Genomic DNA, 27,890 nt, shown 5'->3' with positions numbered 1-27,890 from the left:
TTGTATGAGAAGAATAAGATGGGGAATATTTCAGGTATGAAAAGACCTGATATTGTTAGGAGTTTAATACCGACACACGCAGGTAACAATCCACTAAATTTTTTTATTAGGTTTAGTAATTTTTTGAGTAAATATTTTCCAGAACCCATTGAAGGTAATGAAATTCTTGAACATATTTCCGAAAATCATCTACTTATTTTTAATATACCATCTTCACCTGAAGACGAACAATTTTTAAGTGCAGAATTAAAAATACTTACTCTTCTCGATATTAATTCCAATAACGAAATAGGTGAGAATAATTATAAAACTTTATTTAACTCATTCAGTAAGAATATTTTGACATCCACTGGTAACAGTTTTAAATATATGCAACCAATATCAAGAAGATGTCTAGCTGGTTGCATAACAAACTGTATCTAATTAATTTAATTATTTTTCTTAAAGGAGTGAAGAGAATATTGAAAATATCCATTTACGACGATACTTTTAAAAATCTTCTAGACTTTAAAGAAATTCAAATTCACCATTTCAATAATTCGTGGATATCTTTCGACGTAACTGCCCCAGTAAACGATATACTAAACAAAAATTCCAAATATTTGAAAATAGTTATAGCCGTATACACTTTTATACCGCAAGTCAATGATAACTTGAAATTATCCCTAATGCCGGTCGATGAAGATTTTGAACACGATTATCCTGTTTTGTTGTTATCTTATTCGTCTTCTAAAACCAATGATAAATTCGTAATAAACGAAAAAAAAGTGGTAAGTAGTTGTAGTTTAAGATTTAACTCATAGATGGAGCTTTCGTTTTAAGATGACAATTCGTTATTGGGCGATCTACGAAAACAACTGATCTATGTCAAGATGGCGACCGTGTAGTAAACAATTTATGTATGTACTCGTGTTACCTTCTCATAGTTTTTTTTGTAGTGAAAGTTGTTTCGTATTGTTTTTTTTATTTCATAGTGTTAAGAGGTGAAACTAATACAATATTTTAGCAGTTTTTTTAGTCACTGTGCGTACAAAAATTAGAAAACTTGTGTCTATTTTGTTTTTAAATTACGGGGGTTTTATGGAAATTAGTTTCTATATATTTGCGTTCAAGTTTACGTATTAAGTTCATTAAACACGAGTGAGTACTTTTTTATGGTTACAAAGTTATAATACATTTGCAGCTGAAAACTATAAGGATAAACTTATAGCTTTGGGTGCAGTTGAAAAGTTTTCGTTATATGTAAAGAGCTTTAGTCAGAATCCTACTGATTTTCCACTAGTTTTCGATAGAAATCTTCTCGCATACTTGGTATTAACACCAAATATCTGCACCCGAACACAAATGAAAGCTCAAGCAGTTTTAAATATTTTGAAACTGTATTTATAACCATGTTAATATGAGTAAAGTTACCCTAAAGAAAGGGGGGTGTCTGCCATCTTAGATGTGCTATTCGGCATCTGTTCTGTTTATGACATATATGTAATACTCCTATCTATATTGCTAGTCGAAATAGAGGGAGTGACTTGACTATTATTAATATAGGAGTATTACATATATGTCATAACCAGAACAGATGCCGAATGGCACATCTAAGATATGACCATGTTTACCAACTGTTGTTTTGTCTAAGATCGCACTTTTTTATTATTCGATAAGTCGTACGCTTTTCTTTTTTTTTGGATATTTCTATAATAAATATTTTCAAGATACCAACGTCATTCAGAAAAAAGCGTAGCATCGAAGATGATTACGAGGAAGAAACAAATAGACTATGGGACGACGATAATTTGACTAAAAAAACGCAACAAATAAAGAAATTGAAAAGATTACGAAACAGTTGTAAGAAAAAACCTTTATACGTGGATTTTAAGGAAATTAATTATGACACGTGGATCGTTCAACCAAGCGGCTACGAGGTATATAAAAAAGTATTTTTCGGTGATTTGTTGATGGTTTTATTTATTTCTTTAGGCGTATCAATGTCAAGGTCGTTGTTTCTATCCAGTTGCAGAACATCTCAATCCTACTAAGCACGCTATAGTACAAGCACTTCTGCATAGCGTAGCGCCTTCAAAGGTCACCAGATCCTGTTGCGTCCCAACAGTTTTGGATTCTATTTCTATTTTATACGTAGATACTAATGGGGTTCTTACTTACCGATATGCTTATAAAGATATGGTGGTAGCAGAATGTGGTTGTCGATAACTATAAATATTTTGTTATTTATAACACCTGGATGTATTTATATAAATAAATTAACAGAAATTTGGGGTTTATTTATAATTTTTTACGTTTTTTTTTTTAATTTTATACCTTGATTTACCCTCTTCCTCCAGTTATGAGTTTTTAAACACTCTAGAGTATTCTGTAACTGTATTCATATAGGTGAAGGCCAAGTTATAGGAGAAAGAAGAATAATCTATAAATTGAATATTTTATGTAACATAACATTGTGGAAATATCAGAATTGAACGCTATTAGATAAACTTTCAAAAATAAAATTTTTTAATAAAAACAATTCAATGAAATTTTGAAAAAAAATTTAAAAGTTGAAGTTGAATTTTATAGGTTACGCCACTGGTCAAAGATAATGAAGTTGGAAATGTCTTGTTGACATTCGTAACTATCTTGAATGTTAGGTTAGTTTATTAGTCTATTTTTGCTGTAACTTTCGACGAGAAAGAAATTATGAAAAACGGGAAAGAAGACGAAATGGTTTATGAAAAAACATGAACATCAATTAACCGGGCATCTAATGTTACAAAATTTCGTTTTTCTAGGTTATGTTCGTGTAGATTTCAAATAACCCTGATTTAAATGGAAGTCTTACAAACCAAATTTGGGGACATCCTGTATATTCTTAAAAAATCTATACGTATCGTATATAGAATATTTTATTAAATAAAAACATTATATTATATATAAATTATGTAATTATAGAGAATTTCAATTATTTTTGATAATAATATCCAATAAATATTATTATAACTACGCAGCGACGTCAAAAAGTCTATCTATGATGGCGGAAACTTCATCTGGTTTATGTTTGATATATTTTTCGGGATTTTTCGTAAAATGAAGACACGCATATCTGAAATAAATACGAAATTGTTGGAAACCATGTAACGGCAACAGTTAAGAAAAATATGTTACGCCACTGGTTAAAAACAATGAAGTTTGAAATATCTTGTTGATATTTTTAAGTGCCTTGAATGTTAGGTTAGGTTATTGGTAAAGTTCTGTTGCGATCAGTGACGAAATAGAAATTCCGAAAGAAAAAAGATCGAAAACGAGAAAGAAGAAGAAATCATCTTAAAAGAAAAATATGAAAGTTTCATTTTTTCTGAATAATTTATATTCTAGAATATGAAAAGAATAAAATAAAATTGTTTTTATCCATTACAAAATAGATGAATTTTATACGTTACGCCACTGGTAAAAGATAATGTATGTAGTTGGAAATGTCTTGTTGACATTCGTAATTACCTTGTATGTTAAGTTAGTTTATTTGTCTATTTTTGCTGTAACTTTCGTCACGAGAAAAAAGAAATAGTTTCAAAAAAAACATGAAAATAAAATAAGGCTTAATTTTATTTTTAATTTTTTGTGATCAGCTTATAAAGTATCCAAATAACCTAATAAATTGATTCAAATTTATTAATAAGAAAATTAACAAGACAATACTAAAAATACATTTTCTTTCTGAAATTGTACAATGAATAAAATGGTTTAGAAGCCACAAACTTTATTATTAAAAATAACCACCAAGCTACAATACAAGCTTAAAAGTCTTCGTAAATACAATAAATACTGGAAAAAGGACAAGATAACCACTAAAATTGTGAAATGAACATAACCTCGAATCGCGAAACGTTTCTCTATGTATTGAATACTACTCGATTTAGTTGAATTGTAAAGGTTAACCACAATGAAGTTTGCTATATTATCCCGTTGACTTTTCGATGTTCAGTTGACTTATTAGTCTTTACAATAACTGTCGACGAAAAACAAATTGTGGACGAAGAAAAATAAAAACGAGAAAGAAGAAGAGATTGAAAGTTAAATACATAATTTCAAATTTTACATACAAGATGATGAACGAAAAATAGTTGATGTTAAATTTGAAAAGTTTTATTTGAATTGTTATATTTTTCTAAAAATTTATAAGTAAATCTGTTTAGTTATTCTACTAAAATGATAGTTATAACATTTTCATTGGTTTTAGAGGTTAGTATTCGATTTGTTTGCAATAATTCAATTATTTTATATTGTTTTTGTAATGAACAGATCCTCTTTTGAGAAACTTACTTAAAGTATTATTGAAGAAACTATTGAAATTTTAACGTCATAAACTTTCGAGCTACACAAATATGACAAATTTATAAATTCGATTTTCTTAGTACTTTTTATACAAATAGAAGTGAAAGAAATAAATTAATAAATAAAAAAAAAACAGTTTTAAGACTAAATAATCGTAACTTTCTAATTTAATAACAAAACAAAAGTGTAACTTACTTGTTATAAAAGGCGTTATATTTCGGAATCACCAATTCTTTGTTATCCCTTTTTATACTTTCCCTTAACTCAATATCCGGAATGGAATATCCTCTTTGTACTTTCGATATATCTTCAATTTCTTTATTAAAACCCTGTAAAAACAAAAAAAAAACCTACATTCAAACCTTAAAAACGGTTAAATACTTTACAATGTATCAAAATAAAAGGGTTAAATACGAATGACAAAGCACAGTAGCCAAACGGAGTTAAAATGACATTTCCTGAGCTCAAATTTTGGACAATACACAAAGTATTTAACAAGCTGGAATATATGAAATGACACACATACCATATTTGATATTTTACTTTAAATGTCCTACTGTTTAAGAAACTTTTCTTTTTGGGAATATTTTCATACGCTATGGTTAATAAGTCGATGATATGGAAGTTTGGTACATCGTATTCAACTTATTTCAATTATGAAAATGGATTGCGTAAATCGAAATTATTATAAAAAGTGACTTACAGCGAATTTTTCTTTGAGAACTGCTCTTTCTTTATCTTTTAATTTATCACTGTGTATATTAATCGATGGATCATCAGGGCTGATATGGTTTAATAATTTATTCCAGCTGAAATTAAAACATATTAGTTAAGAAAGTATTAGATAATTTCATTTTCATTGGAACAATGAAAAAGAAAATATAAAAAACGAAGAAGATGGAAATTAAAGGAGAGTGAAATACGTATTCGAACAAAAATTACCCGGAAAGGAAGAACTCAATATGGGAGACAATTGGAAAAGGAGAAAGAAATTTCAAGCAAAGAAGACAGTAGAAAAAAAATGAATTATGTGATGAAGAATGTGAGGAGAAAAGCATAAAAAAGACAAATTGTCAATAGAAATGGTAAAAATGAACTGATTCAACACAACAAGCTGAAGAATTTATTGAAAAAAAGATATAAAGAGAAAGAAAGAATGTTTGATGAAGAATACGAGGGAAAAAGCATAAAAAATAAGTCAAAGGCAAATTGATGAAAACAAATGGTGAAAACAAACTGAATCAATACAAAATGCTGAAGAATTTATAGGCAAAGAAGACAAGAATGGAAAAAAAGAAATAAAAAATTAACAACAATTATACGAATCACACATCGAATTGCTTCTTGATCCACCATATAGTCCAGATTGGGACCCTAGTGACTACTGATTTCAAAAGAATGATCGCCAGTATGAAATTCAGCTGAAATGAAGAAGCGATTGATGAAATTGAAGCCGATTTTAAAGCTAAAGACAAATCCTTCTATAAGCACATCAGCGAGAAGTTACTTTGATGAATTTTGTTTTTTTTTTGTTAATCACGCGACTTATCGATAGATTCGTTATTAAAAATAATTCACCTCTGCAAATACATTTTCTTATTATCCTGAATGGAGGTATAATAATAATCCTGACAATTGGGTTCCGAAATTAGATAAATATCCATCAAATTAGTTCTCTGTAACGATTTAAGTACGTAATTATTATTATTTAAACGGAATAACGATTTCAGAGCTGTATCATTGTACTGTTCGCTTTTACTTATCAAAGTATGGTTCAGTTGCGCCAAAACTTTTTCTAAAAAAAAAAAAAATAAACAATTATCCAAAAATTCAATTAAAAGAAAAAAATTCTACTTATGTAAAGTCCTAGAAGAGCCTTGCTTTTATCTGTAAATTTCAATTTATTCAATTGTCTCGAATAATTTTGGTCATTTTCTAAAACGATCCCGATGGTATCTATATAATCGAGCAACTGCTCTAAAAACATTATAACGTTACTGGTCATTTCGTGAACGGTACCATCGCTGGGTAATTGCGTCACGGAATCAGATCTAATACTATCCACGAAATCTTCCAAAGCCTTCGAACCCTTAAACGAAATTATACATTCAATTACCAGATATTTTTCATTCGGAAAATATCCGCTTACAGTAGAATGCAACATCTGAAGTATCTGATCGAATTTTTGTTTCACGTTCAAATCATAATCTTCGACTGTCCTTTCGAAATCCGGTTTTAAGTTACGCAGTTGTTTTAATATAGGAAATATAACTAAAACCGTTGCGAAATCGTGTCTGGCGATACATTTTTTCGCTCTTGAAACTATATTCTGGAAAAAAAATAAATAATTAAGCTGAAAAACAGAAATGACGACATTTTTATTCGACTAGAACGATTTATTTTTGAAATATGTACCTCTCCATCTTGAACTATGGCGTCCATAGCTTCCCTTACAATTAATTCGAATACTCTCGGTTGGTGTGCTGGTGTTATAATATCTTTCATTAAAATCTGTTCAAATTGCATCAATCTATGTAGAGCTATAACAGATATCAAGTAATTCTCCATTTCTTGTTCGTTATCCAATTCTTCCCCGGTATAAGACGTATCTAGATGATAAAATAAATTATTTAAAAGATAATACAATAATTGAGACTGTACCTAAATGTGAGGCTCTACGAGTACCCAAAGATAAACCCGTAGATTGTTCCAACGTATGAGAAGCTTTCAGAAACATTTTATTGGCTTTTCTTTCAAAAACCTGCCCTATTCTCCTCGTCGAAGGTTTCCTAGAAGCTTCGTGTCTATTTGGAAACTTCGGTTTCTGTAATATTATCAATATTAAAATTCAAATACGAATATACCCTTTTCAATTAATTACTTACTAGCATAGGGGAACTTGTTGTACCGTGCACACTACCCCCGCTCACAGATTTTTGATGATTTCTCAACAAATTAAGTGATTTTTGTAATACACTACCCCGTACTTTCCCATAAACCGTTAAATATTCATCTCTACCATTATCTAACAGCCAATTAGCTATCAATATCAAATGGGATTTTGCCTCATCTGGTATTTGTTTTGGCATCACTTTTACTTCTTTCCCCGATGAATCTTCAATTAGAAAATTATTTAATCATAAACATTTAAAACCCTCTAAAACATTTAATAATGTTTTGATTTAGTTACAGGGAGAAAAACAATCCGACTACCCTCAATTATAAGCTGCAATGACCTTTAAGGCGTTAAAATTGAAATAAACAATTCAAAAATAAAAATAACTATTGCATACGAACGTTTTATCAATAATTACTTTCGAAATTGTAACATTTTTGATGTCTAAATCAACTGCCATAATTTTTCAAAGTCGAACGTATGAAAATAATTTTAAATGATCTATAAATGACAAAAATGCGGATGTTTATTAATGAAAAAACGTCATAAGCTTTCTCTGAACGTTCAATAACTTTAAAACGTATTTACGATCTCATTGAAAAACATTTCGACAGCCAAAATTGCATTTTGTAGTGGTACGAGGAAACATGACGAGAAAATTATTACTTGTATTCGAATAAACAAAAGTTATTACATTTTGTGATTATTTATCTTGATTTTAGGTCTCTTTTCATAGAAAAATGGTCTCTAAGTGAAAAATTGAAGAAAGTTATTATAAAATTTATACCAAACAGTTTTTGATTAACAAAAGTCCATTTCAAAATGGAGACAAATACTAATTTACTTAGTAAAATATGATATTCTATAACTAACAAAATATTATGGTTATAAAGTTATTTTTGGACTGGTCTAATCAGAAATGTTTGTACAAAAGTTTATTATTAAATAAGCATAAAGTGTAATGAAACAAAATGTTTATGTAATACTTCTATTCTTGATTGTTTTGCCCCAATTTTCACTAGCGAAAGGAAAATAAACTCAACAGAGTGTTATACTTCAACAAATCAAAGAAATACTAAAAATTATTAGAAAATTTTGTAACATATAAATTATCTTACAAACAGATATGAAAGAAACTTATTCTGTTAGAATAAATCAAAATTTATTTATTTAAAATGACTATTGCATAAATTATTTACTTACCGTCCAAATTAATCATATCAAGTAACACCACTGGTAAAATAGGCGTGTTGTACTTATCCAAAATTAGTTTAAATTCTGCGTTAAGTTTATCACTACCTTTATGAAAAAAAGACGTCTAAAAACAAATTAATACATCCACAAACAACTATTACTGTATATTGTTATATAATAATGGAAATTAGACTTACTACATTGATCAGTTCAACACTTTGAGGTATATTTTTTTCGAAATACTTTTGTGCTCCAGATAATCGTTCTAAAGCGTATATATAAGATTGTAAATCAGTACCACCTTCACCGGGACCTTTCTCAATTATGTGTTCCACATCTCCAGAAACTTCATAGTGATTTATCACATTATCTAGTAATTGTAAAGTCGGTTCTATATCTAAAATATTAAAATATAAAACGATGATAGAATACAAGGAAAGTAAACTTACTGCATTGAGCCCGACGAAGCGTTTCAGTTTCGTTGTATACTGGTAGTATTGTATCTTCAAGTCGAGATAATCTTTGTTCGAAGGTATTCAAAATATTACCGATACCTTCGGTTAATTTAGAACTTTTGATTAGTCGTTCTTGTAATAATAACAAATTAGCTTGTTCCTGAAATATCTATTGTAATAAAAGTAATATAAATATATAATGTAACGAACCTTTCTAAGTTTATTCGCTATAACAATTTTTCTTTCCTCGATTAAATTCATCTTTATGACTTCTCTCTCATACTCCCACAAATATTTTTATTTTATTTTTGACGTTTACCTAACCACACTTTTAAAGTTTGACAATTGGCAGGTTATACGTGGTAAATCCTATAGGAGTAACTGGAACATCCTTTTTTTTCTACATTTAAAGTACATTGGTTGTTACAGGTATTAAAAAATTGTGTAGTATCAAAATAAAATAAATTTATTTTTTATAAAACATATTTTTTATCACTTTTTGTGATTGCTGACATGGCGGGAATTAACAAAATGTCAATTCTTATTAAATATTTGTGCCATTTTTCTACAGTCGATAGTTCTACAAGTACGAACTGACTATAAAGTTGATTTATTAAAGCTCCCGCGATTGATTGGCCTCGAGCTATGAAATTAATGGCGGCTCCTATAAGAGAAGCGCGCGAAACAGTGGTCTGTTCAAATGATCGCATGTCATTAACTATTGGCATATATATGTTAAGACAAATATTAAAATTACAGAAGTTTTATGAAGGAAATGATATTTATACGCATTAATAATGAAATTACAAAAAGAAACTAGTCAAATGCAAGTCTGCTCTTTTTTACTTACATTCTTAAGTCCACATAAGAGGGGAGACCACGCCTTCTATTTCTCGAAAGGAGAGAATAGAAAAGGACACAGAGTTCTCTCTCTTACAGATGAGCATTATGCCTTTCCAATACAGGGACTTATTATAAAATACAGGTGGCAACCCTTATTAAAAACCTAATAAATACTCGTCATATAACATAATAGGAATATAATTAATTATTTTATGTATATCAAGTTTATATTCTGTATTTAAAATGAAATCGATAATATTTTTTCTTTTACTAAACAAATGATGGAGCATTGGTTTCTAGGTTCAGGTTCAAGCAAAAACACCTGATTGGTAATTTTGAGTGGGGCACGATGGGTCTATCAGAAAGCCTATGTGCTTAACGGTCCTTGGCCACCCACAATTCTATGAACTGAACTAGATTTTTACATTCGGAATCATGGTTTCAAAGAATTCCATTGTCTTATTGACTAGAAAAATGTTTGCTCCTATTTCCCCTACTGAGAGAAAATTTGTAAAGTGCAACGTTCGGATATTATCGTACAATAACCGATTCTCGTCGGTGCTAAAAATAAATAAATGGCCATGAAGTCAGCGCTCTGAGGTTGTGAGAGTGTTAAAAAAGGATTTCATTGAGTGGTTGATGACATACCAGCTACTGTTTCTCGTTTAAAACGTTGGAAAATGAACAGTTCGCACAGTGTACAAAATCAAGTTTGTTATAAAATTTCTCGTTTTTGCTTTGAAGTTGAATAGCTGTCTATATTTTGAGGTTAGTAAACACATATTTTTTGCAATTTGCTTCGGTTTTTATTCCATATTCCGCGCAACAGCTGACATTTATAACGAATATTTTTGAAGCACCTACGTTGTGCAAAAAACTGTGACTTTTCTACTGACTAGAGAAAGTATAGTCTTGACCCTAATTTCAAATTTATTATTAACGTATCATATTAGTTATAATTCTCAACGTTATTTTTTAAAAATATAAAATGCTTCCATGTGTTATTTGATTAACTTTTTCTGGTTCGATTTTTTTGTTAAACTAGTTTTTCGTGGTGAATTTATAATAACGCTTAAAAATATGCCGTTGTGCTTGAATTTATAATTTAATATTTTGGCGGAATTATATATATATGTGTAGAAGAATCGTTTTTTACATAACCTCACTACAATAATGTCACGTTCACAGTACATGGTACTTCACTTGAAAATTTTATTACAAGTTTTTTCTAATAATATTTAGAGTAAATTAAATGTTTGATATAAATAAAATAACAAAAAATATAAACAGTGACGGAGTTTAAAGAGAAAAACAAAAATAAAAGTTCGTGTAAATAAAAATAGTTTTTTCAATTAGGTTAGGATTCGAATATGTTATATATTAATATACTTTATAATTAAATCTGACAAAGATAAATGATTAATTCGTATGAGATTTATATTTATCCCTTAATCAATTGCATATATTACATTGTAAATAATTCTTCAGTAAAATTATGTTTTGTACTTTTATAGATAACTTTTCATTTATCCCCCGTAGGTTGTAATTTTAAAATTATCGATATTAAATGGCTTCAATGCAGAAAAACGCGTAGTTTGACGTCAAAGCTACAACATATATTATTCCGATAATAGGTAATACAGATGCTGGCGTCTAATATTATTTTTGTTCTTTTTGTTTGGCAAAGTCGAGCTCGGTGAAATTTCTGGTAAATCCAGTTTTGGACAGAAATAAATCATAATTACAACCCGTTATAAGTAAAAGTAAACAAATATTGGAGACAATTTCAAGGAAAATGTCGAGAAAAATTTAAATAATGGGATGATTAACTGAAATCGTATTTATACCAGTTAAATGAATGTCAGTTGTCAATTTTTAATGTTATTTATGATTTATTAACCCTTAACAACCACCCCTAATGATATATATCATTAAAAAATAATAATAAACATTTTATTTAACCGATTATATAGTATGGATTTAAGTAAATATTTGGACCCCTCTAAATTGAAGTCGAGCTTTTGTCGGGGGTTGATTTTTATTTATTAGGGTTGAAAACGACCCCAATTCGAAGAAATTCATAAAACACTTAGTTTCGAGCGTGCAATTATCAGTTATTTTTGAGTTTTCACTTTAAAAAAATAGAAATCGATATTATTTTCTTCATAACTCGCTTAATTTTGAAACGAGAAACTTCTGCGAAAAATAAAAATGAAGTTTTTTCAAAGTACTTTAAAAAAGGTCTTATGAGTTTTTTACGAAAAATGAATTGGTTTTTGGTTATTTCACGTAGAAACTTTCCATTTAGACGTTTGAAAATACCAAACTTTTAACAAGCAATAATTCCGTTAATATTTAGTCTGCAAATATCGCAAAAACACGATTTTTTTCATTTTTTTATGAGCTATAATCTCGCCCTCTACAGATTTTTCGCTTAAATTCATATTTTTCCACTAATTCGCGAAAAATCGTCAACGTGTTTTTCCCACGGAAATCGACCATTTCAATAACGAATAACTCGAAAATTATTGACTTCCGCAAAAAACTTCATAGAACAAAAGTTGCTTGGAATGAGTCAATTCATCGATTTACGCACTTACTTTTCATCAAAAAATTTTCACCCCCGCGAAGGGGTGGCATCCACCCCCGGGAAAAAAGCAACCCTCGGCACGGGGAAAATCTTTAAATAGAGGTTAATTAGAACCCGAATCCAAATTTTTATGAAAATCGGTGCTGTCTGGTCTGGTCAAAAAGATTTTACAAGCTCGCGAAACTGGTCCTTAGGCCGGTCCTGTAGAATTTTCTTTAGGTATATAAATAAGTTTATGTAGCGCAGTTAGGTTAGTTTTAAATGAATATTCGTAGTGAAAATAACGAATCGGTGAAAGTAATCGCAGAAATTGTTTAAGTGATACTTAGTTAAAGTTTATTGTATAGTGTGTGCGAATAAATTAAAAACGTAAACGTGTTTATTTAATTCGTAGCTGTTTTATCTTGAAGCTCACTCTTTTGAATGCGATGTGTCTGTAGACAAACCAGTTTAGCCGTCGCCCTCGATTGTTGCAACGGATTTTTGTGGAAATTCGCATGAAACTCGGAAAAATTGCTTGTCGCCTGCACGTGTTTAGGTTCTAATACAAAAGTGCAAATAAACAAAAAGTATTTTCAAAACCAACACGCAATTAACAAAGTTAATTTGTTCGATATTCGTCGGGGTACCGTTCTAATTAATTAAAATAGATTATATCTGATGAATGTTAATTAACGAGAGGTCTGTTAATTATAGAATGAGATAATGAACATTTAATATACCTTTAAATAATTGTAGTACGTTTTTGATATTTCGATAAACGCGTTATTAAAATGATAATGTATGCACATTAGATAAAACTGAAAAGCTTTTCAGATAATTGTGGCGCGACATATACGAGATATGGCAACATTGATGTGGATGTGTCAAATCTGACATCGCCGCCATAAATTTTGTAAATTTGTAAACGATATTTTTATTTGAAAGGCTTTAGCCCAACCTGGGCGAGACTGATCCGTTATAAACAGTAAAATATTGAGTAAAATTGAAAATTTGGGCTTGAGAAAGCTGTGCGCAAGATGGATGCCGGTCATGGCGTCGGTTTTTTTCCATCGACTGTCTAAAAAATCGTTGTTTTATCAAGAAAACACACCATCTCACACATCCGTTATTGCAATGGCCAAAATTAATTAATTAAAGTTTGAATTGCTACTTCATATACCCTATTATCCAGATTTAGCCCCCTCGGATTATTTTATGTTCCGAGATTTGAAAAGACGACAAAATTTTTGTGTTTTCTTCGTTCGGTTAGGTACTTCTGGACCCATCCTCGTATTTATAGATGCTGTATCATGATAAAACGTTTCAACTACCGTGCATAGTATGAAAAAATTAAAAATAATTCGCCAGTTTATAATTCTTGATTAAAGTTGATTTTATTCATGGTCGTTTTAGTCTCATGATAATGTCATTTAAATTTTTTCTCGCATTTTTTGGCTCGTAAAAACCTGTCGTACATTCAATTGAATCGATAATGTGTTTATCTTTAAATGTTTTATTGTTAGACACGTTAAGTAATAATACACATAGCATATAGATTTTTCAATTTACGTGAAAAAAATCAAAACTATTATAAAAAATTCCATAAAAAATATTTTGATGAAATATTCTTTGAAGTTCTGTTTAAAACCAGATATATCATAATCCAACGAAAAATATAGTTAGAAATGGGAATAATCTTGAATGACGTAAAAATTTTGGTTCTGTGTCAAAAATTAATTTGGCATGAACCACGATAGAAATTTATTTCTTTCAATTTTTGGTGGAATATTCCTAGAAATTAACTCAAACATTAGATTTAAATGTCTCAAATATTCCACCAATAAGTTATCAAATATTGTTAAATATTCTTTGAAGTTTACTTTAAAACCAGATATATCATAATCCAACGAAAAATATAGTTAGAAATGGGAATAATCTTGAAAGACGTTAAAATTTTGGTTCTGTGTCAAAAATTAATTTGGCATGAACCACAATGGAAAATTCTTTTTATCAATTTTTGGTGGAATATTCTTAGGAATTAACTCAAACATTAGATTTTAATATCTCAAATATTCCACCAATAAGTTATCAAATATTGTTAAATATTCTTTGAAGTTTTCTTTAAAACCAGATTTATCATAATCCAACGAAAAATATAGTTAAAAATGGGAGTAATCTTGAATGACGCTGATGTTAAAATTTTGGTTCTGTATCAAAAATTAATTTGGTATGAACCTTGATAGAAATTTATTTCTTTCAATTTTGTGGTGGAATATTCCTAGAAATTTACTTAAACTTCAAATGTCACAAATATTCCACCAATAAGTTATCGAATATTGTTAAATATTCTTTGAACTTTCCTTTAAAACCAGATATATCATAATCATAATCCAACGTAAAATATAGTTAGAAATGGGAATAATCTTGAATGACGTTAAAATTTTGGTTTTGTGTCAAAAATTAAATTTTGGCATGAACCATGATGGAAAATTCTTTCTTTCAATTTTTGGTGGAATATTCTTAGGAATTAACTCAAACATTAGATTTAAAAGTCTCAAATATTCCACCAATAAGTTATCAAATATTGTTAAAGAATAAAAATTCGACATTTTCGGAATTACGTGTGCTGAAAATTGAAAATAGTGAAAATAATATGTGAAAAATATGGAATTATCAACAATTATAATTGTTAATTTACGTAACCATAAGTAATTATTATTTTATCATAGAAAAATACCTATGGAAAAAATAAAAATGGATTGACAATGGCAGCGCCATCTGTGTGTCAGTCACACGACTTATTGAGTGATGTTACATATACGATAACATCCTGTATATTAAATTAATTGTAAATGTATTCAAAACATATTAATAACGTACATCATCTCATTTATAAGTCTGGTTCTGATGAATTTTTTTGTTTTTTCATATAAAACAAATTTTGGTAATCATCCTAATCTCCAAAACAGCCTCGAACAATGATTTATTGATATTTATAATAAAATCTATCACGTGTTGTGGATATTACGAAAATACACATTAAATAGAATATGGTCACGTTTTAAAAAAAATTAATAAAGTGCTAAATTCCCAACATTGAATTTCATTTATATGAGTTGATAATTTTTATTTATAGTATCGGTGCTAAATAATCATTTTTCAAATACTTATCGTTATTATGTTAATTAATTAGTAAAATCTTCATAAGAATAGCAAATAATTACCTTGCAAAAATTGCAAATGTAAATAAATATCAACTGAAATATATGAAATAATAAAATTTTTTTATTTTATTCTCGTAATTTACAAAAGTTTTTTTTTTGGTGGAATATTTAAAGACCATTTTGGGGTAAGGTTTTACGTATATTCCACCAAAAATCATCGTATTTGAAGAAACGAATCCGAAAAATTTGAAACATTGTATCTATTGTAAAGTAATTTTTTTTCATTGAAAAATACGTGCGTATAGTATATACGAGGGTAGTTCGAAGAATTTTATATACCGGTTCGGTTCTTGTAACTCCAACTTAAAATTTTTGAATGTATGAAAGTTTTTTTCTTATTTTTTATCATCTTGTTGTCCAATTTTCGATCAGGAGATACCTAAAATCTTTCGACCCTCTTTTTCGTGATAATTCGACTTATTACTTCCAGTATTTCATTTCCGGTTTTAACAGAGCAACTTTAACTATTAAAATTCGGACGACGGTACACAAATAAATGTCCTACTTTTCGTATTCATTGACGTAATTCGCGGTAAAAACCTCGCGTAAAAAAGTAACTAAGTAGATCTTATTGCATCGCTATTAAAATTTGCCGTTTCATGTGCGGAAATCCGTTGTAAATCAGTTTAATTATCGGTTTATTAATATACCCGAAACGCGATGAAAATGTTTCCTGAAAACGCCACTTCAAACGTGGTTTTTTTATCATTTTTATGTCGCTGATGATTGAAATTTGAAACATTCATTCAATCATTGAAATATCATAATTTTTCAGACTTCTAATTTGGCAATTATGATAACTCAAATCAATTATTGAATTATCTGTCGCTAACTGTCTGAAATTCAAAATATTTAAACTCTTAAAATGAGTTTTTGGGGGGTTCTAACCTAACCTAACCTAACCAATTTGTGTCGGCTCTTATTTGTGCTTTGTAGCTTTCGAATAGACCAAAAATTATGAAATTCCGAGGCTTTTTTTCATATAATCTTTGAATCAATGTTTTTATTTTGAATACGAGCGTGTGAATAACATTTTTTTTTCAATTTCCAAGTTGAATGAACTTGCAAATTCAGTTCCTGAAAAAATATACAAGAATACGTTTAAAATTTTTCCAATTGGGTTACGCGGATATTTTTAAATTCATTATTACACTCTTGGAATATCAATATTCATATTTTTTTTATATCAATTCGATGTTTTGACTGTTCAAAAATGTTTTTGTTTGAACTGATGAGTGACAGCTCGCATTATCGTGGCGGAAAACGATTGGTGACTAATCTACGTTGATCTAATGGAACGGTGGCGAAAAGTCTAAATTTCCATAAATCCATGGATTTTCCAGCATCTTGCAGTATCAGTTTATGCACAGCACACGATGTTTTATGGCGCAACAACCGATTTTGGACGAAATTCATTCTGTATCGAAGATTAAATCATAGAAAGTCATCGCACGAAAATGTGGATTCCATTTTTTGTCCAAGATGTTTTTCGAAATACATTTTTTGTTTTGTTATTCTAGTTTTTTCCCTCAAATCGTGCGCGTTCCGTTTGTGATAAATCTTCAAAAGATTTCCAAGTCTCTCGTACAAATCTGGCCACAATTCTTTGGATCCAATGAGGTAAAATTTTGCCAGAATTTTTGTACAAAAACTAACGTCGTTTATTTAAGTTTTAAAATACTAAAATATTCCACCAATAAGTTATTAAATATTGTTAAATATTCTTTGAAGTTTCCTTTAAAACCAGATATATCATAATCCAACGGAAAATATAGTTAAAAATGGGAGTAATCTTGAATGACGCTGACGTTAAAATTTTGGTTCTGTATCAAAAATTAATTTGGTATGAACCTTGATCGAAATTTCTTTCTTTCAATTTTTGGTGGAATATTCCTAGAAATTAACTGAAACATTAGATTTAAATGTCTCAAATATTCCACCAATAAGTTATCAAATTTTTTAAAATATTCTTTGAAGTTTAATTTAAAACCAGATATATCATAATCCAACGAAAAATATAGTTATAAATGGGATTAATCTTGAATGACGCTGACGTTAAAATTTTGGTTCTGTATTAAAAATTGATTTTGTATGAACCTCTATGGAAATTTATTACTTTCATTTTTGTGGTGGAATATTCCTAGAAATTTACTTAAACTTTAAATGTCTCAAATATTCCACCAATAAGTTATCAAATTTTTTTAAATATTCTTTGAAGTTTAATTTAAAACCAGATATATCATAATCCAACGAAAAATATAGTTAGAAATGGGAATAATCTTGAATGACTTAAAATTTTGGTTCTGTGTCAAAAATTAATTTGGCATGAACCTCGATGGAAATTTCTTTCTTTCAATTTTGTGGTGGAATATTCCTAGAAATTAACTGAAACATTAGATTTAAATGTCTCAAATATTCCACCAATAAGTTACCAAATTTTTTTAAATATTCTTTGAAGTTTAATTTAAAACCAGATATATCATAATCATAATCCGACGAAAAATATAGTTAAAAATGGAAGTAATCTTGAATGACGCTGAAGTTAAAATTTTGGTTCTGTATTAAAAATTGATTTTGTATGAACCTCGATGGAAATTTATTTCTTTCAATTTTTGGTGGAATATTCCTAGAAATTAACTGAAACATTAGATTTAAATGTCTCAAATATTCCACCAATAAGTTATCAAATCGGTTTAATCCACGTCGAAAATCATAGAAAGCCATCGCACGAAAATGTGGATTCCATTTTTTGTCCAAGATGTTTTTCGAAATACATTTTTTGTTCTGTTATTCTAGTTTTTTCCCTCGAATCGTGCGCTTTCTTGTGATAAATCTTCGAAAGATTTCCAAGTCTCTCGTACAAATCTGGCCACAATTCTTTGGAACCAATGAGGTAAAATTTTGCCAGAATGTTTGTACAAAAACTAACGTCGTTTATTTAAGTTTTAAAACACTTTTCCCATACACACACGGAGTTCTTTGCTTGTCTTCATTCAAACTAACTAAGAACTGACTTTTTACTGATAAAAATCCCAATACTACAAACCACGAATGTAATAGATAAGAGCCGACACAAATTGGTCTATGCAAACCGCCCAACAGAACAGTCACAGGCTTAAAACCGCTTAATTTGAAGTGAACTGTTTAGAATAAACACATTTGGATTTCGTTAGTAGTTTCATTTAATATTAATGTACATAGTGGCTGGGAAACAATAAAAAGCAAACAAGCTCTCGTACTATAATTTTTATTCCCAACTAGTTCGTCATCAGTTACACAATCGCGTGCCAAAATTCAACGAATATGTAGATAAATAAACGACGTTTTATACTTTTTTATAATTTTTAGTTTACGAAAATTGTTTACTACACAAAATTTTTAGTAGAAAACTTATTCAAAGTAGTTTTTTTACTTTTTTCAAGAAACATTTCTAAGTATTGACGAATGCTAGTCCTAAATCAATCAGTTACTAGAGGAAACCGCAAAAAATTAATAACCTTGGATAGGAAATTGATTAGTACAAGCGATAAGGTTTCTTTTCTTATTAGTACGGGCGATACTTGAAATAAATTGATTGCGATATTCCCTAATGCAATTAGATAAAGAAAAATGCATTATAATGCTGCGCCGATTAAAAATTAAGTTTTATTATTATCAAGATTGCTACTTTAGATTATTTGTAAATATTTCAAGTGAATATGATAAGCAAAAATAAATGAAAAAAAATTTATTCGATACCCATTCACTTTTAAACTTGAACTTACTTCAAAAAGGATGAAAAGTTTCTGAGATATACGATCGCAAAACTGCTATACGAGGATGGTCAAAAAAGTATATTTATTTTTCGACTTTTCAGCTTCATATACTTTTCAAATAATCGTCAAGATCCTCAAAATAGTGTGACATCACCTCTCCATTCTTGGAGGTTTCACTACCGAGACATTTCTTCTAGTCTGTGAACAGAAAATAACCCGAGAGGGCTAAATCTGGTGAATAGGATGCATGACGTAGCAATTCAAACTTTTAATTCATCAAATTTGGATACTTGATATTTGAGTGTGAGCTGGTGCATTGTTTTGATGAAACAACACTTTATTTTTAGCCAGTTTATGCTTGATTTCTTCGCTTCGTATCAATTAAGTATCATTGGGATCCTTGGAAGTTATCGTAGTATCCTGAATATATGAAACAACGCCCTCTAGCGTTCATGTTGCTAATTAAATTGTTTGGAATTTATATATTTTGTATTGCTGGACACAAGTTCTTTCAAACAACATCAAATTTATAAAAATCAGATAAACAGAACCGGATTTATAAGCATTTTTTCATAACGATATTCCCACTCTCCCCCATATGTTATTTGAAGAGATGTAGCATGAAAAAGGCGTGAAATTTGTCGAAGAATTCGATTATCTTATATAAAGTGCGACTCAATTAGGAAAATTTCGGAAAAATTTACTTTTTTAAATTCATTATTTCCACGTGTTTTTCGTAATATAATTCGTTGTTTTTAGTTGTCCACCCGGTACGAATCAGCTTAAAAATAATATTCACGTAACTTTTCCTTGGTTTTTCTACGTATTAGTATTAAAAAAAATTGTTTTAATCAGATTTGTGTACAATTACGAATAAACAGAACCGGATTTATAAGCATTTTTTCAAAACGATATTCCCACTCTCCCCCATATCTTATTTGAAGAGATGTAGCATGAAAAATGCGTGGAATTTGTCGAAGAATTCGATTATCTTATATAAAGTGCGACTCAATTAGGAAAATTTCGGAAAAATTTACTTTTTTAAATTCATTATTTCCACGTGTTTTTCGTAATATAATTCGTTGTTTTTAGTTGTCCACCCGGTACGAATCAGCTTAAAAATAATATTCACGTAACTTTTCCTTGGTTTTTCTACGTATTAGTATTAAAAAAAATCGTTTTAATCAGATTTGTGTACAATTACGAACAAACAGAACCGGATTTATAAGCATTTTTTCAAAACGATATTCCCACTCTCCTCCATATGTTATTTGAAGAGATGTAGCATGAAAAATGCGTGGAATTTGTCGAAGAATTCGATTATCTTATATAAAGTGCGGCTTAATTAGGAAAATTTTGGAAAAATTTACTTTTTTAAATTCATTAATTTCCACGTGTTTTTCGTAATATAATTCGTTGTTTTTAGTTGTCCACCCGGTACGAATCAGCTTAAAAATAATATTCACGTAACTTTTCCTTGGTTTTTCTACGTATTAGTATTAAGAAAAATAGTTTTAATCAGATTTGTGTACAATTACGAATAAACAGAACCGGATTTATAAGCATTTTTTCAAAACGATATTCCCACTCTCCCCCATATGTTATTTGAAGAGATGTAGCATGAAAAATGCGTGGAATTTGTCGAAGAATTCGATTATCTTATATAAAGTGCGACTCAATTAGGAAAATTTTGGAAAAATTCACTTTTTTAAATTCATTATTTCCACGTGTTTTTCGTAATATAATTCGTTGTTTTTAGTTGTCCACCCGGTACGAATCAGCTTAAAAATAATATTCACGTAACTTTTCCTTGGTTTTTCTACGTATTAGTATTAAAAAAAATTGTTTTAATCAGATTTGTGTACAATTACGAATAAACAGAACCGGATTTATAAGCATTTTTTCATAACGATATTCCCACTCTCCCCCATATCTTATTTGAAGAGATGGACTAAAACTTGTAACATGAAAAATGCGTGGAATTTGTTGAAGACTTAATTAAGAAAATTTTGAAAAAAATTACTTTTTTAAATTCATTATTGTGTAACGAATGGTTTGAGAAGCAGTGTTGTAAAATTATTTTTCGTGAGACACACTGTATATAATTATATTTAAATCGTTTTATTGCTTATAAACTAAGGGTGGAATTTGTTTAAACTTTTCTCCACGTCAATATACCAATAAATCGAAAACATTTATTGCGGTAATAATTCAAAATATTATTTTTGTTAATCTCATTATTTTAGACAAAAGATAAAAAAGCGGCCGATAAAACTGTGACAGAGTTCGTGTGAAAGATGGGAAAATCGGAAGTCCAGTCTTTACCCATCCACCGTCCCGAACCGAAATTATTTTTTATCCCTATAACGCCTTGCAAAACCATGCATCACATCAATATCATCAACGGCTTGAAAAATCTGGATTTGAAAGAAGAATGCGAAGATTCGGATGAAGGAGACGATCATTCCAAAGGTATTCCACAAGGTTACGAAACGTATACGCACCAAATGGCCGGCCATGTAAACGACGGAAAAAATATCGGTAAGAATTTTTTTTATACAAACGCGAAACGTGTTTATTTTTCTTTGTGTACATTAAAAATTTACTCATTCATTTCCATATTTAAATATTTTTCTCCTAACATTGTTTCACGTAGAACGAACAAGCTTTCTGCGCACTCCCTCTACAAATCTTTTAAATAAAGGCGAATACTCCACCCAGAGGCGTCTTAGTATTTATCCTTCGGTATTATATTGTGGCATCGAGTGATTTTTAGGTTATTTCCATTTAAATTGCCTTCCAATGGTAGTTGAGTCGTGTGTGCACCGCTCACCCCCACCTTTAGCATTTGCTTCACATTTCAGTAAGTTGGATTATACGTATCCTAAGTACTGCCCTGTTTACTACGTTGTCGATAGTTGTAAAAACTCCTATTTAGTTATCTCATAAACAAATCGATAAATTTTTTGAATGTTCTGAATATTCACGTTGAACTATCAAAATTTTCTTGGTAGTTTAATTTTAGATAATTTATTTTTCAATAAATAACTATTCAACAATAACACGATTTGATTTTATTTGATAAAACGTGGCAACGCTGTCAATTATTTTACAAATAATAAAGACTGGTTTTCTTAGGTTAGAATAGTATTTGCGGAAATTAATTGATATTCGATTAAATATTATTAATAATCAACTTGAAAACAACTATACACACGTAAAGAATTCGTTTGTTTGAAATATTAAATCAAGGAAATAAACGAACTTTTAACGATTACAATAAAAAAAAGTTTTGTGACTGTGTGTGTATAAAAGACGTACAAATCTTCGCATGCGCATCGAATATTATGTCAATCTGAAATCGAAAACTAATTTTCTGAAAAAATTGTTTTATCCAAATTTGGATCAAATAGAAATGATATTCTAGATGATTATTAATAGAAAAAATCGTGACAGTACAATTGGGGTATTAATTTTATACAGGGGACGTAATATAAGAACTGCAATCGAAATCGTTTTATGACTATATGGAATGAAGATGAACGAACATTTGCGCATCGAGTATTTATGTCAAAATGGGTTGAAAATAACATTTTCGGAAAAAATCACTCTGAGCGAATTTGGCAGATATAAATTGATATTTTTGATAAGTACACACAAAGAGTGACTATTTCTGGAAAAAAAATACAAGGTATACAAGGTTCATATTCTAAGTGGGTACTCGCAAAGGATTAATATTTATCAGATAAATCGTACCTATGGGGGATTATTAAGATGATAGGAGGGGGTGTATAATATGGCAGATACAAGATTCATATTGTAGGTGGGTATACTAGAAGAAAATTATTATTTTATATTGTGAAAAATAGTGACTGTGTTACGAGGGATTAGTAAGAAGGGATAAATTGGTTATATAAAGTGTACTCATAATCATTATATTCAAGAAAATATGACAAATATTGGGTTGATATTTTAGGTTATGTTTCGATAAGAATGAATATTTTTTGTTAAAAATATAGTAGGTTTTGGGTTTATATTTTACAACAAAGGATGATTATTTATGAAAAAATATCTATAGTGAGCTACGGGGGATTATAAAAAATATACAGGATGGAAAGAAAATAATCTGTAGTTAATTTTAGGTTATGATTCGCGAATGACGAATATTTACTGGTTATAATCGGGATTTTGGTACGAGGTTCTATTAAAAAGTTACAGGGGGTGATGAAAAATAATCTGTAATTTATGCATTAATGCGTTAATTCCAACAAAGGGTGAATATTTATGAAAAAATATCTATAGTGGGCTACGGGGGATTATAAAAAAGATACAGGGTGGAAAGAAAATAATCAGTAATGTATGTATTTAGAATATAAAATCATATTTAGGAAAATATGGCTGATTTAGGGTTATGTTTCGCTAAGGACGAATATTTATTGGTAATAATCGTGAGTTTTGCTACGAGGGATGATCGAAAAGATATAGAAGTGCAAAATAATCTTTTTACTTCGTGATACAAATAATATATTTGTAGAATATCCACCATGTTTTCAGGTATGCTAAAGGAAGGGGATACCGTTTTAAAACCGATGGTAAAACGAGAATGCGGCGAAAGGGAACTGTGGTTTTACGAAAATCTCTCAAAAACATTAGATAAAACAATGTTAGAATTAAAAAATTTTGTGCCAAAATATTACGGAACTAAAAGCGTTGCTGTGAATGGTAAATCGTACGATTTTATAGTGCTCGAAGATCTGATCAAAGATTTCAAAGAACCCTGTATAATGGATATCAAAATCGGTAGGAGAACGTGGGATCCAAAGGCCTCCTACGAAAAAATTTGTTCGGAAGAGGTGAGTTATTTTAAATCTCAACTTCTGAACCGGTTTTTAGTAACATTGCGCCTCATCAGCATTGCGTCTCGAGTTTCTAGTTTCTTACTTTGTTGATGATTTTTTTGTATTTGAATTTTTTAGTCAGAAGATCAGTATTACTACGAAAAATTTCATTGAAAGAGTTTATATGTTGAAAATTTGATAAATTAACAATTTTGTAACAATATTAATTTTAGAAAAGTACGTTTCATAACCATATAAATTCTAATTACGAAAAATTTATTATTTCCCGTAATCCCTGAAGTAGAATTCGACGTGGCAACATAGCGAATCGTTAAATTCGTTATGACGTTATAACCTAAACAATAATGAGTGAATGTAGTCGTCAGAAAATGTAAATTTGGGGATAAAAAAACAAAATTAAGTATCTTATTGGATTCAATTCAATTGCTGACAGGTCATTCACCTTTTCCAACGCTACCAATTGCTTTGATCGATTCTGCGCAATAGATACTACGTGTTCCAACCTTTATACGAACGATTCAGTTCTATGTTCCACCAGTGGTGCCAACTTTGGGATTTTTTCGGGGGTAAACAGTTTCAAGGTATCTTTTAGGGAAAAAATAAATAACTACTTTAATCGGAAAATTCAAAATGCGTAAGTTTTGGAATTCTAGTTTTTTTTTCGATCGTTCGAAATGTTTTTTAGACAGGACCGGATCTTATACCTGCACAAATGTAAAATTTCCTTTTTTTTGCAATTTAATACATTTCTAGTATCGTTTTGTTGAATTTCTTATCAACAATCAAATTAAAATAATCATAGTCCGGTCAAATTTACTTATTTAAAATTAATATAGTGTCTACTTTGACCGGGCTAATACATATAGTTAATTTTACGAGGGTTGTCCATAAAATAAAATAAAGACATGAATAAGTTGGAATTTTATTTAATGGACAAGCTTTGTATTTCTAAAACAAAATGTTTTACATATTTTCTCATTGATTATAGAGAAAATATGAAGACTGTAAAAGACAGCTGGGATTCTGCATTCCCGGTTTCCAAGTATACCAATTATCCAATAACCAATTGATTAAATTCGATAAAGAATTTGGTAAAAGTCTCAATAAAGAGCGAGCCGAAGACGGTAAATTATCTTGCGTACCCCATTTTATAATTCTAATAATATTTTTTTCCCCCATTAGCGATAAGAACCTTCTTAAACATCGATGGTACTCGAGTCTGTCGCAGCCTCATCGTCCAATTTCTAGCTTCGTTATGGCAAATTCAATATTGGGCTCGCAATCAAAGACAATTCCGACTCTATTCCTCATCGATTCTCCTAGTGTACGACGCTAGGAGATTGAGAGAAAAGATGAAGACCCGAGCAGCTACTCTGAAGTTACAAAGGAAAGGAAGTCTGTACCGTCCAATGAGTTTGGCAGTATTAAACAAAAACAACGATTGTGATAGGGTTCCTACTGGTTTCAGCGGACAGTTGACCAAAGAAGGACCGATTCTAAAACCTCAAAGATCATCCTGCAAGACTGTCGATTTGGATGTACCGAGTTTCGTTTCAAACAACACCTGGCACAAATCCATACATTCTCTAAAAAGAACGCACTCCTTTCAAAATAATTACGACAAAGACGTACAGAACAAAAAGCAGGATTACACTTATCTGTTGGACGAGCTCAACACCGAACAAAAATCTGAATGTTGGGCGGTAGCCAAGATGATCGATTTCGCGCACGCTTTCCCTGCCGAAAATTGTGATATAGATAAGAATTATTTGGACGGCATTGAAAATTTGGTACGGTTCTTCGAAGAACTGCTCATAGAAAGCGATTGATTGAGATTTTTTTCATTGGTCATCACATATCGAGATATTTTTTTCCTCCATTTGTACTTATCACAAATATAACTGTGTATTATTTTTATAATAATTTATTAAATCGCCAATAAAGGTTTCCACGACAATATTTTGTTTTATTTCGTCCACAATGGAAAGAAAACCGCCTACTTATTTACTACTATTATAGAAGATATTTTGTACATACCGTTGTTCTGCTTCCAAAACGCTTATAATTCACTCAAATAATACTATTTTGTGGGTTTCTATGACCCACTTCCTAAAATGTTAATACTACTCCTTCTTAAGGTGTTGTTTGACCTATTAGAATTCAACCACCAGTTTAATGTCTATTATGGTTATCACTAGAAGTTCCTTATGAAGCCACCTGGTACACAAACGACTCACACAAAGTACTAAAAGATCTGGTGAGTGATGACTTCAAGATCTAGCTCGGGCACTCGAAGGAAATGACGAGGCAGACTCACTCGCTAGATTGGGATCGACGAACTCAAACCCATCCTTGGTGTAGCTAAAAATGTTGCTATCGCTTCTCTCAACGTTTCACTCGCAAAGCCGGTTCGGCAGAGATGGATAAATACATCTAGCATGAGAAAAATAAACTAAATCTATTCCCAAACACGATTATCCAAATTAATATTTATTGCAAAGAACAATAAAAGAAATTTCAGCAACTAATAAATTTATTGAATTTTTCCAAAAGAGCACAACGAATAAAAGCAGTTATAAATTTAAAACTTATCCATAGAAAAAAAAACCTTTTTGCTTTTAATAATCAACTTTATCCAAAGAAAACGTACAAAAGTTTTTATTATTTTTTTTCCTCTCACTTGACATTTTTGACAACGAACTGACGAACATTCAAAACTTAAAAGTTACTAATAAAACATACATTATTTGAGAGAACTACTTTTATGCAACCATTAATACACGTTATGTTTTTAACAGTGGCGAGAATAAAATTTTTCAAAATATAACCATAGAGATAACTGGAATTTTAGTGAGCAGAAAGAAAAACTTAGTAGCGAATATAAAGAATAAAAACACTATAAATCTACTTTGATTTAAAGTTTAGATAGATAGAGGAAGAATTTGAAAATATTCCGAGGTTTTATTTAATGTCTCGAATGAAGTGAGAGGTCAATAACAAATTAATTTCTTCACAAACTCGAATGCTAGAATAAATAAATTGGAAGTGACTACTGCGCCACAATACGTCAACAAAGGAATATGCAAAATGTTTGAAGAAAAGCGTAACAAGCTGAACGGCATGCTACAACATTATCAGCGGTCTGGGTGTGGTTTAAGATTTTGTTTAATGTTGAACTTTTTACGTTTTTACGATATAACCTTGCAGTATGATGAAACCTTGAGAATGAAGAAATTAACAACATTGTCAATACACTTGATGATAATGCACTATTTGCATGAGTTTTGGTTAGTTCAACTGAATTGTAGAAGCTTCCTCTAATTCTTTTTTATTTATACACCTTTTTCAAACAATTAAAATTTAAAGGCATTACGAACGGAGTTTTTACTCTCAGAAAAGTTAGGTTATATTTTCGCTAGAACGACGACTAACAAAAAAATGTGAGTTGTGGTCTGTTTTGGTTACTATTAACTGTTTTGGTCACAACTGATTCCTTGATTTTATTATTGCTAGTACTTATGATACAAATCTAGTAACTTTTTTAGTGACTTTGTAGTGGTGTGAATTAGGTTTCTTAAACTGCTCCTTCTAGTTTAAAAACCGACTATAGAATCGATTAATATCGATTCTTCAATAAGTATCGATTCTATTCAATATAACGTAGCAACGAGGTAAATACCAAACGAATTTTTATTTTGTGATTATATCGTAGATAAAAATAAATAAAAATAACGCGCAGTCTTTTATTTAATTAGCAAGACAAGGGGCG

At 29.9% G+C, this 27,890-nt stretch overlaps 3 protein-coding genes across 5 annotated transcripts; 2 read left to right on the top strand and 1 right to left on the bottom strand.

Moving 5' to 3' along the window:
• The first annotated feature begins 18 nt into the window (after positions 1 to 18).
• LOC130899632 (bone morphogenetic protein 10-like) lies at positions 19 to 2,286 on the top strand. The gene is made up of 5 exons (XM_057809702.1): positions 19 to 82; positions 143 to 292; positions 448 to 780; positions 1,660 to 1,919; positions 1,975 to 2,286. The coding sequence occupies exons 1-5, from the start codon at positions 19 to 21 to the stop codon at positions 2,206 to 2,208; spliced, it is 1,041 nt and encodes a 346-aa protein (XP_057665685.1). The 3' UTR covers positions 2,209 to 2,286.
• Positions 1,668 to 26,821, bottom strand: LOC130899552 (exocyst complex component 7). 3 transcript variants are annotated; one of them, XM_057809565.1, is made up of 14 exons: positions 26,159 to 26,821; positions 9,079 to 9,268; positions 8,863 to 9,028; positions 8,611 to 8,810; positions 8,423 to 8,537; positions 7,209 to 7,438; positions 6,985 to 7,147; positions 6,739 to 6,932; positions 6,473 to 6,652; positions 6,178 to 6,412; positions 5,902 to 6,118; positions 5,027 to 5,132; positions 4,519 to 4,652; positions 1,668 to 2,422 (listed from the first exon to the last, which is right to left on the bottom strand). In XM_057809565.1, the coding sequence occupies exons 2-14, from the start codon at positions 9,127 to 9,129 to the stop codon at positions 2,401 to 2,403; spliced, it is 2,013 nt and encodes a 670-aa protein (XP_057665548.1). In that variant the 5' UTR covers positions 9,130 to 9,268; positions 26,159 to 26,821; the 3' UTR covers positions 1,668 to 2,400. The 3 variants fall into 3 exon arrangements, with proteins under 3 accessions (XP_057665548.1, XP_057665546.1, XP_057665547.1); XM_057809563.1 differs by lacking the exon at positions 1,668 to 2,422 and adding an exon at positions 2,919 to 3,094; XM_057809564.1 differs by lacking the exons at positions 1,668 to 2,422; positions 26,159 to 26,821 and adding exons at positions 2,919 to 3,094; positions 9,719 to 9,748.
• LOC130899554 (inositol polyphosphate multikinase) lies at positions 10,264 to 26,096 on the top strand. Its single transcript, XM_057809566.1, has 5 exons — positions 10,264 to 10,479; positions 21,509 to 21,803; positions 23,817 to 24,115; positions 25,110 to 25,245; positions 25,304 to 26,096. Exons 2-5 carry the CDS (start codon positions 21,560 to 21,562, stop codon positions 25,948 to 25,950), a joined length of 1,326 nt encoding a protein of 441 aa, XP_057665549.1. The 5' UTR covers positions 10,264 to 10,479; positions 21,509 to 21,559; the 3' UTR covers positions 25,951 to 26,096.
• Positions 26,822 to 27,890: the final 1,069 nt, after the last annotated feature.

Source organism: Diorhabda carinulata, chromosome 11 (genome assembly GCF_026250575.1).
Source record: "Diorhabda carinulata isolate Delta chromosome 11, icDioCari1.1, whole genome shotgun sequence".
Classification (NCBI taxonomy): Eukaryota; Metazoa; Arthropoda; class Insecta; order Coleoptera; family Chrysomelidae; genus Diorhabda; species Diorhabda carinulata.
Note: the sequence above shows the minus strand (reverse complement) of the source record. Positions and strands in the feature narration are given on the sequence as shown.

Excerpts from the sequence above, each read along its gene's own strand:
- LOC130899632 (XM_057809702.1), top strand. The coding sequence starts at position 19 with ATGGGGAATATTTCAGGTATGAAAAGACCTGATATTGTTAGGAGTTTA. Across the intron at positions 83-142 it reads TTTAATACCGACACACGCAG|AACCCATTGAAGGTAATGAA; the intron begins GTAACAATCCAC and ends AATATTTTCCAG. Across the intron at positions 293-447 it reads TAATTCCAATAACGAAATAG|GAGTGAAGAGAATATTGAAA; the intron begins GTGAGAATAATT and ends TTTTTCTTAAAG.
- LOC130899552 (XM_057809563.1), bottom strand. The coding sequence starts at position 9,129 with ATGAATTTAATCGAGGAAAGAAAAATTGTTATAGCGAATAAACTTAGA. Across the intron at positions 8,538-8,610 it reads GTGTTGAACTGATCAATGTA|ACGTCTTTTTTTCATAAAGG; the intron begins GTAAGTCTAATT and ends ATTTGTTTTTAG. Across the intron at positions 6,119-6,177 it reads TCTTCTAGGACTTTACATAA|AAAAAGTTTTGGCGCAACTG; the intron begins GTAGAATTTTTT and ends TTTTTTTTTTAG.
- LOC130899554 (XM_057809566.1), top strand. The coding sequence starts at position 21,560 with ATGGGAAAATCGGAAGTCCAGTCTTTACCCATCCACCGTCCCGAACCG. Across the intron at positions 21,804-23,816 it reads AAACGACGGAAAAAATATCG|GTATGCTAAAGGAAGGGGAT; the intron begins GTAAGAATTTTT and ends CCATGTTTTCAG. Across the intron at positions 25,246-25,303 it reads TAAAGAGCGAGCCGAAGACG|CGATAAGAACCTTCTTAAAC; the intron begins GTAAATTATCTT and ends TTCCCCCATTAG.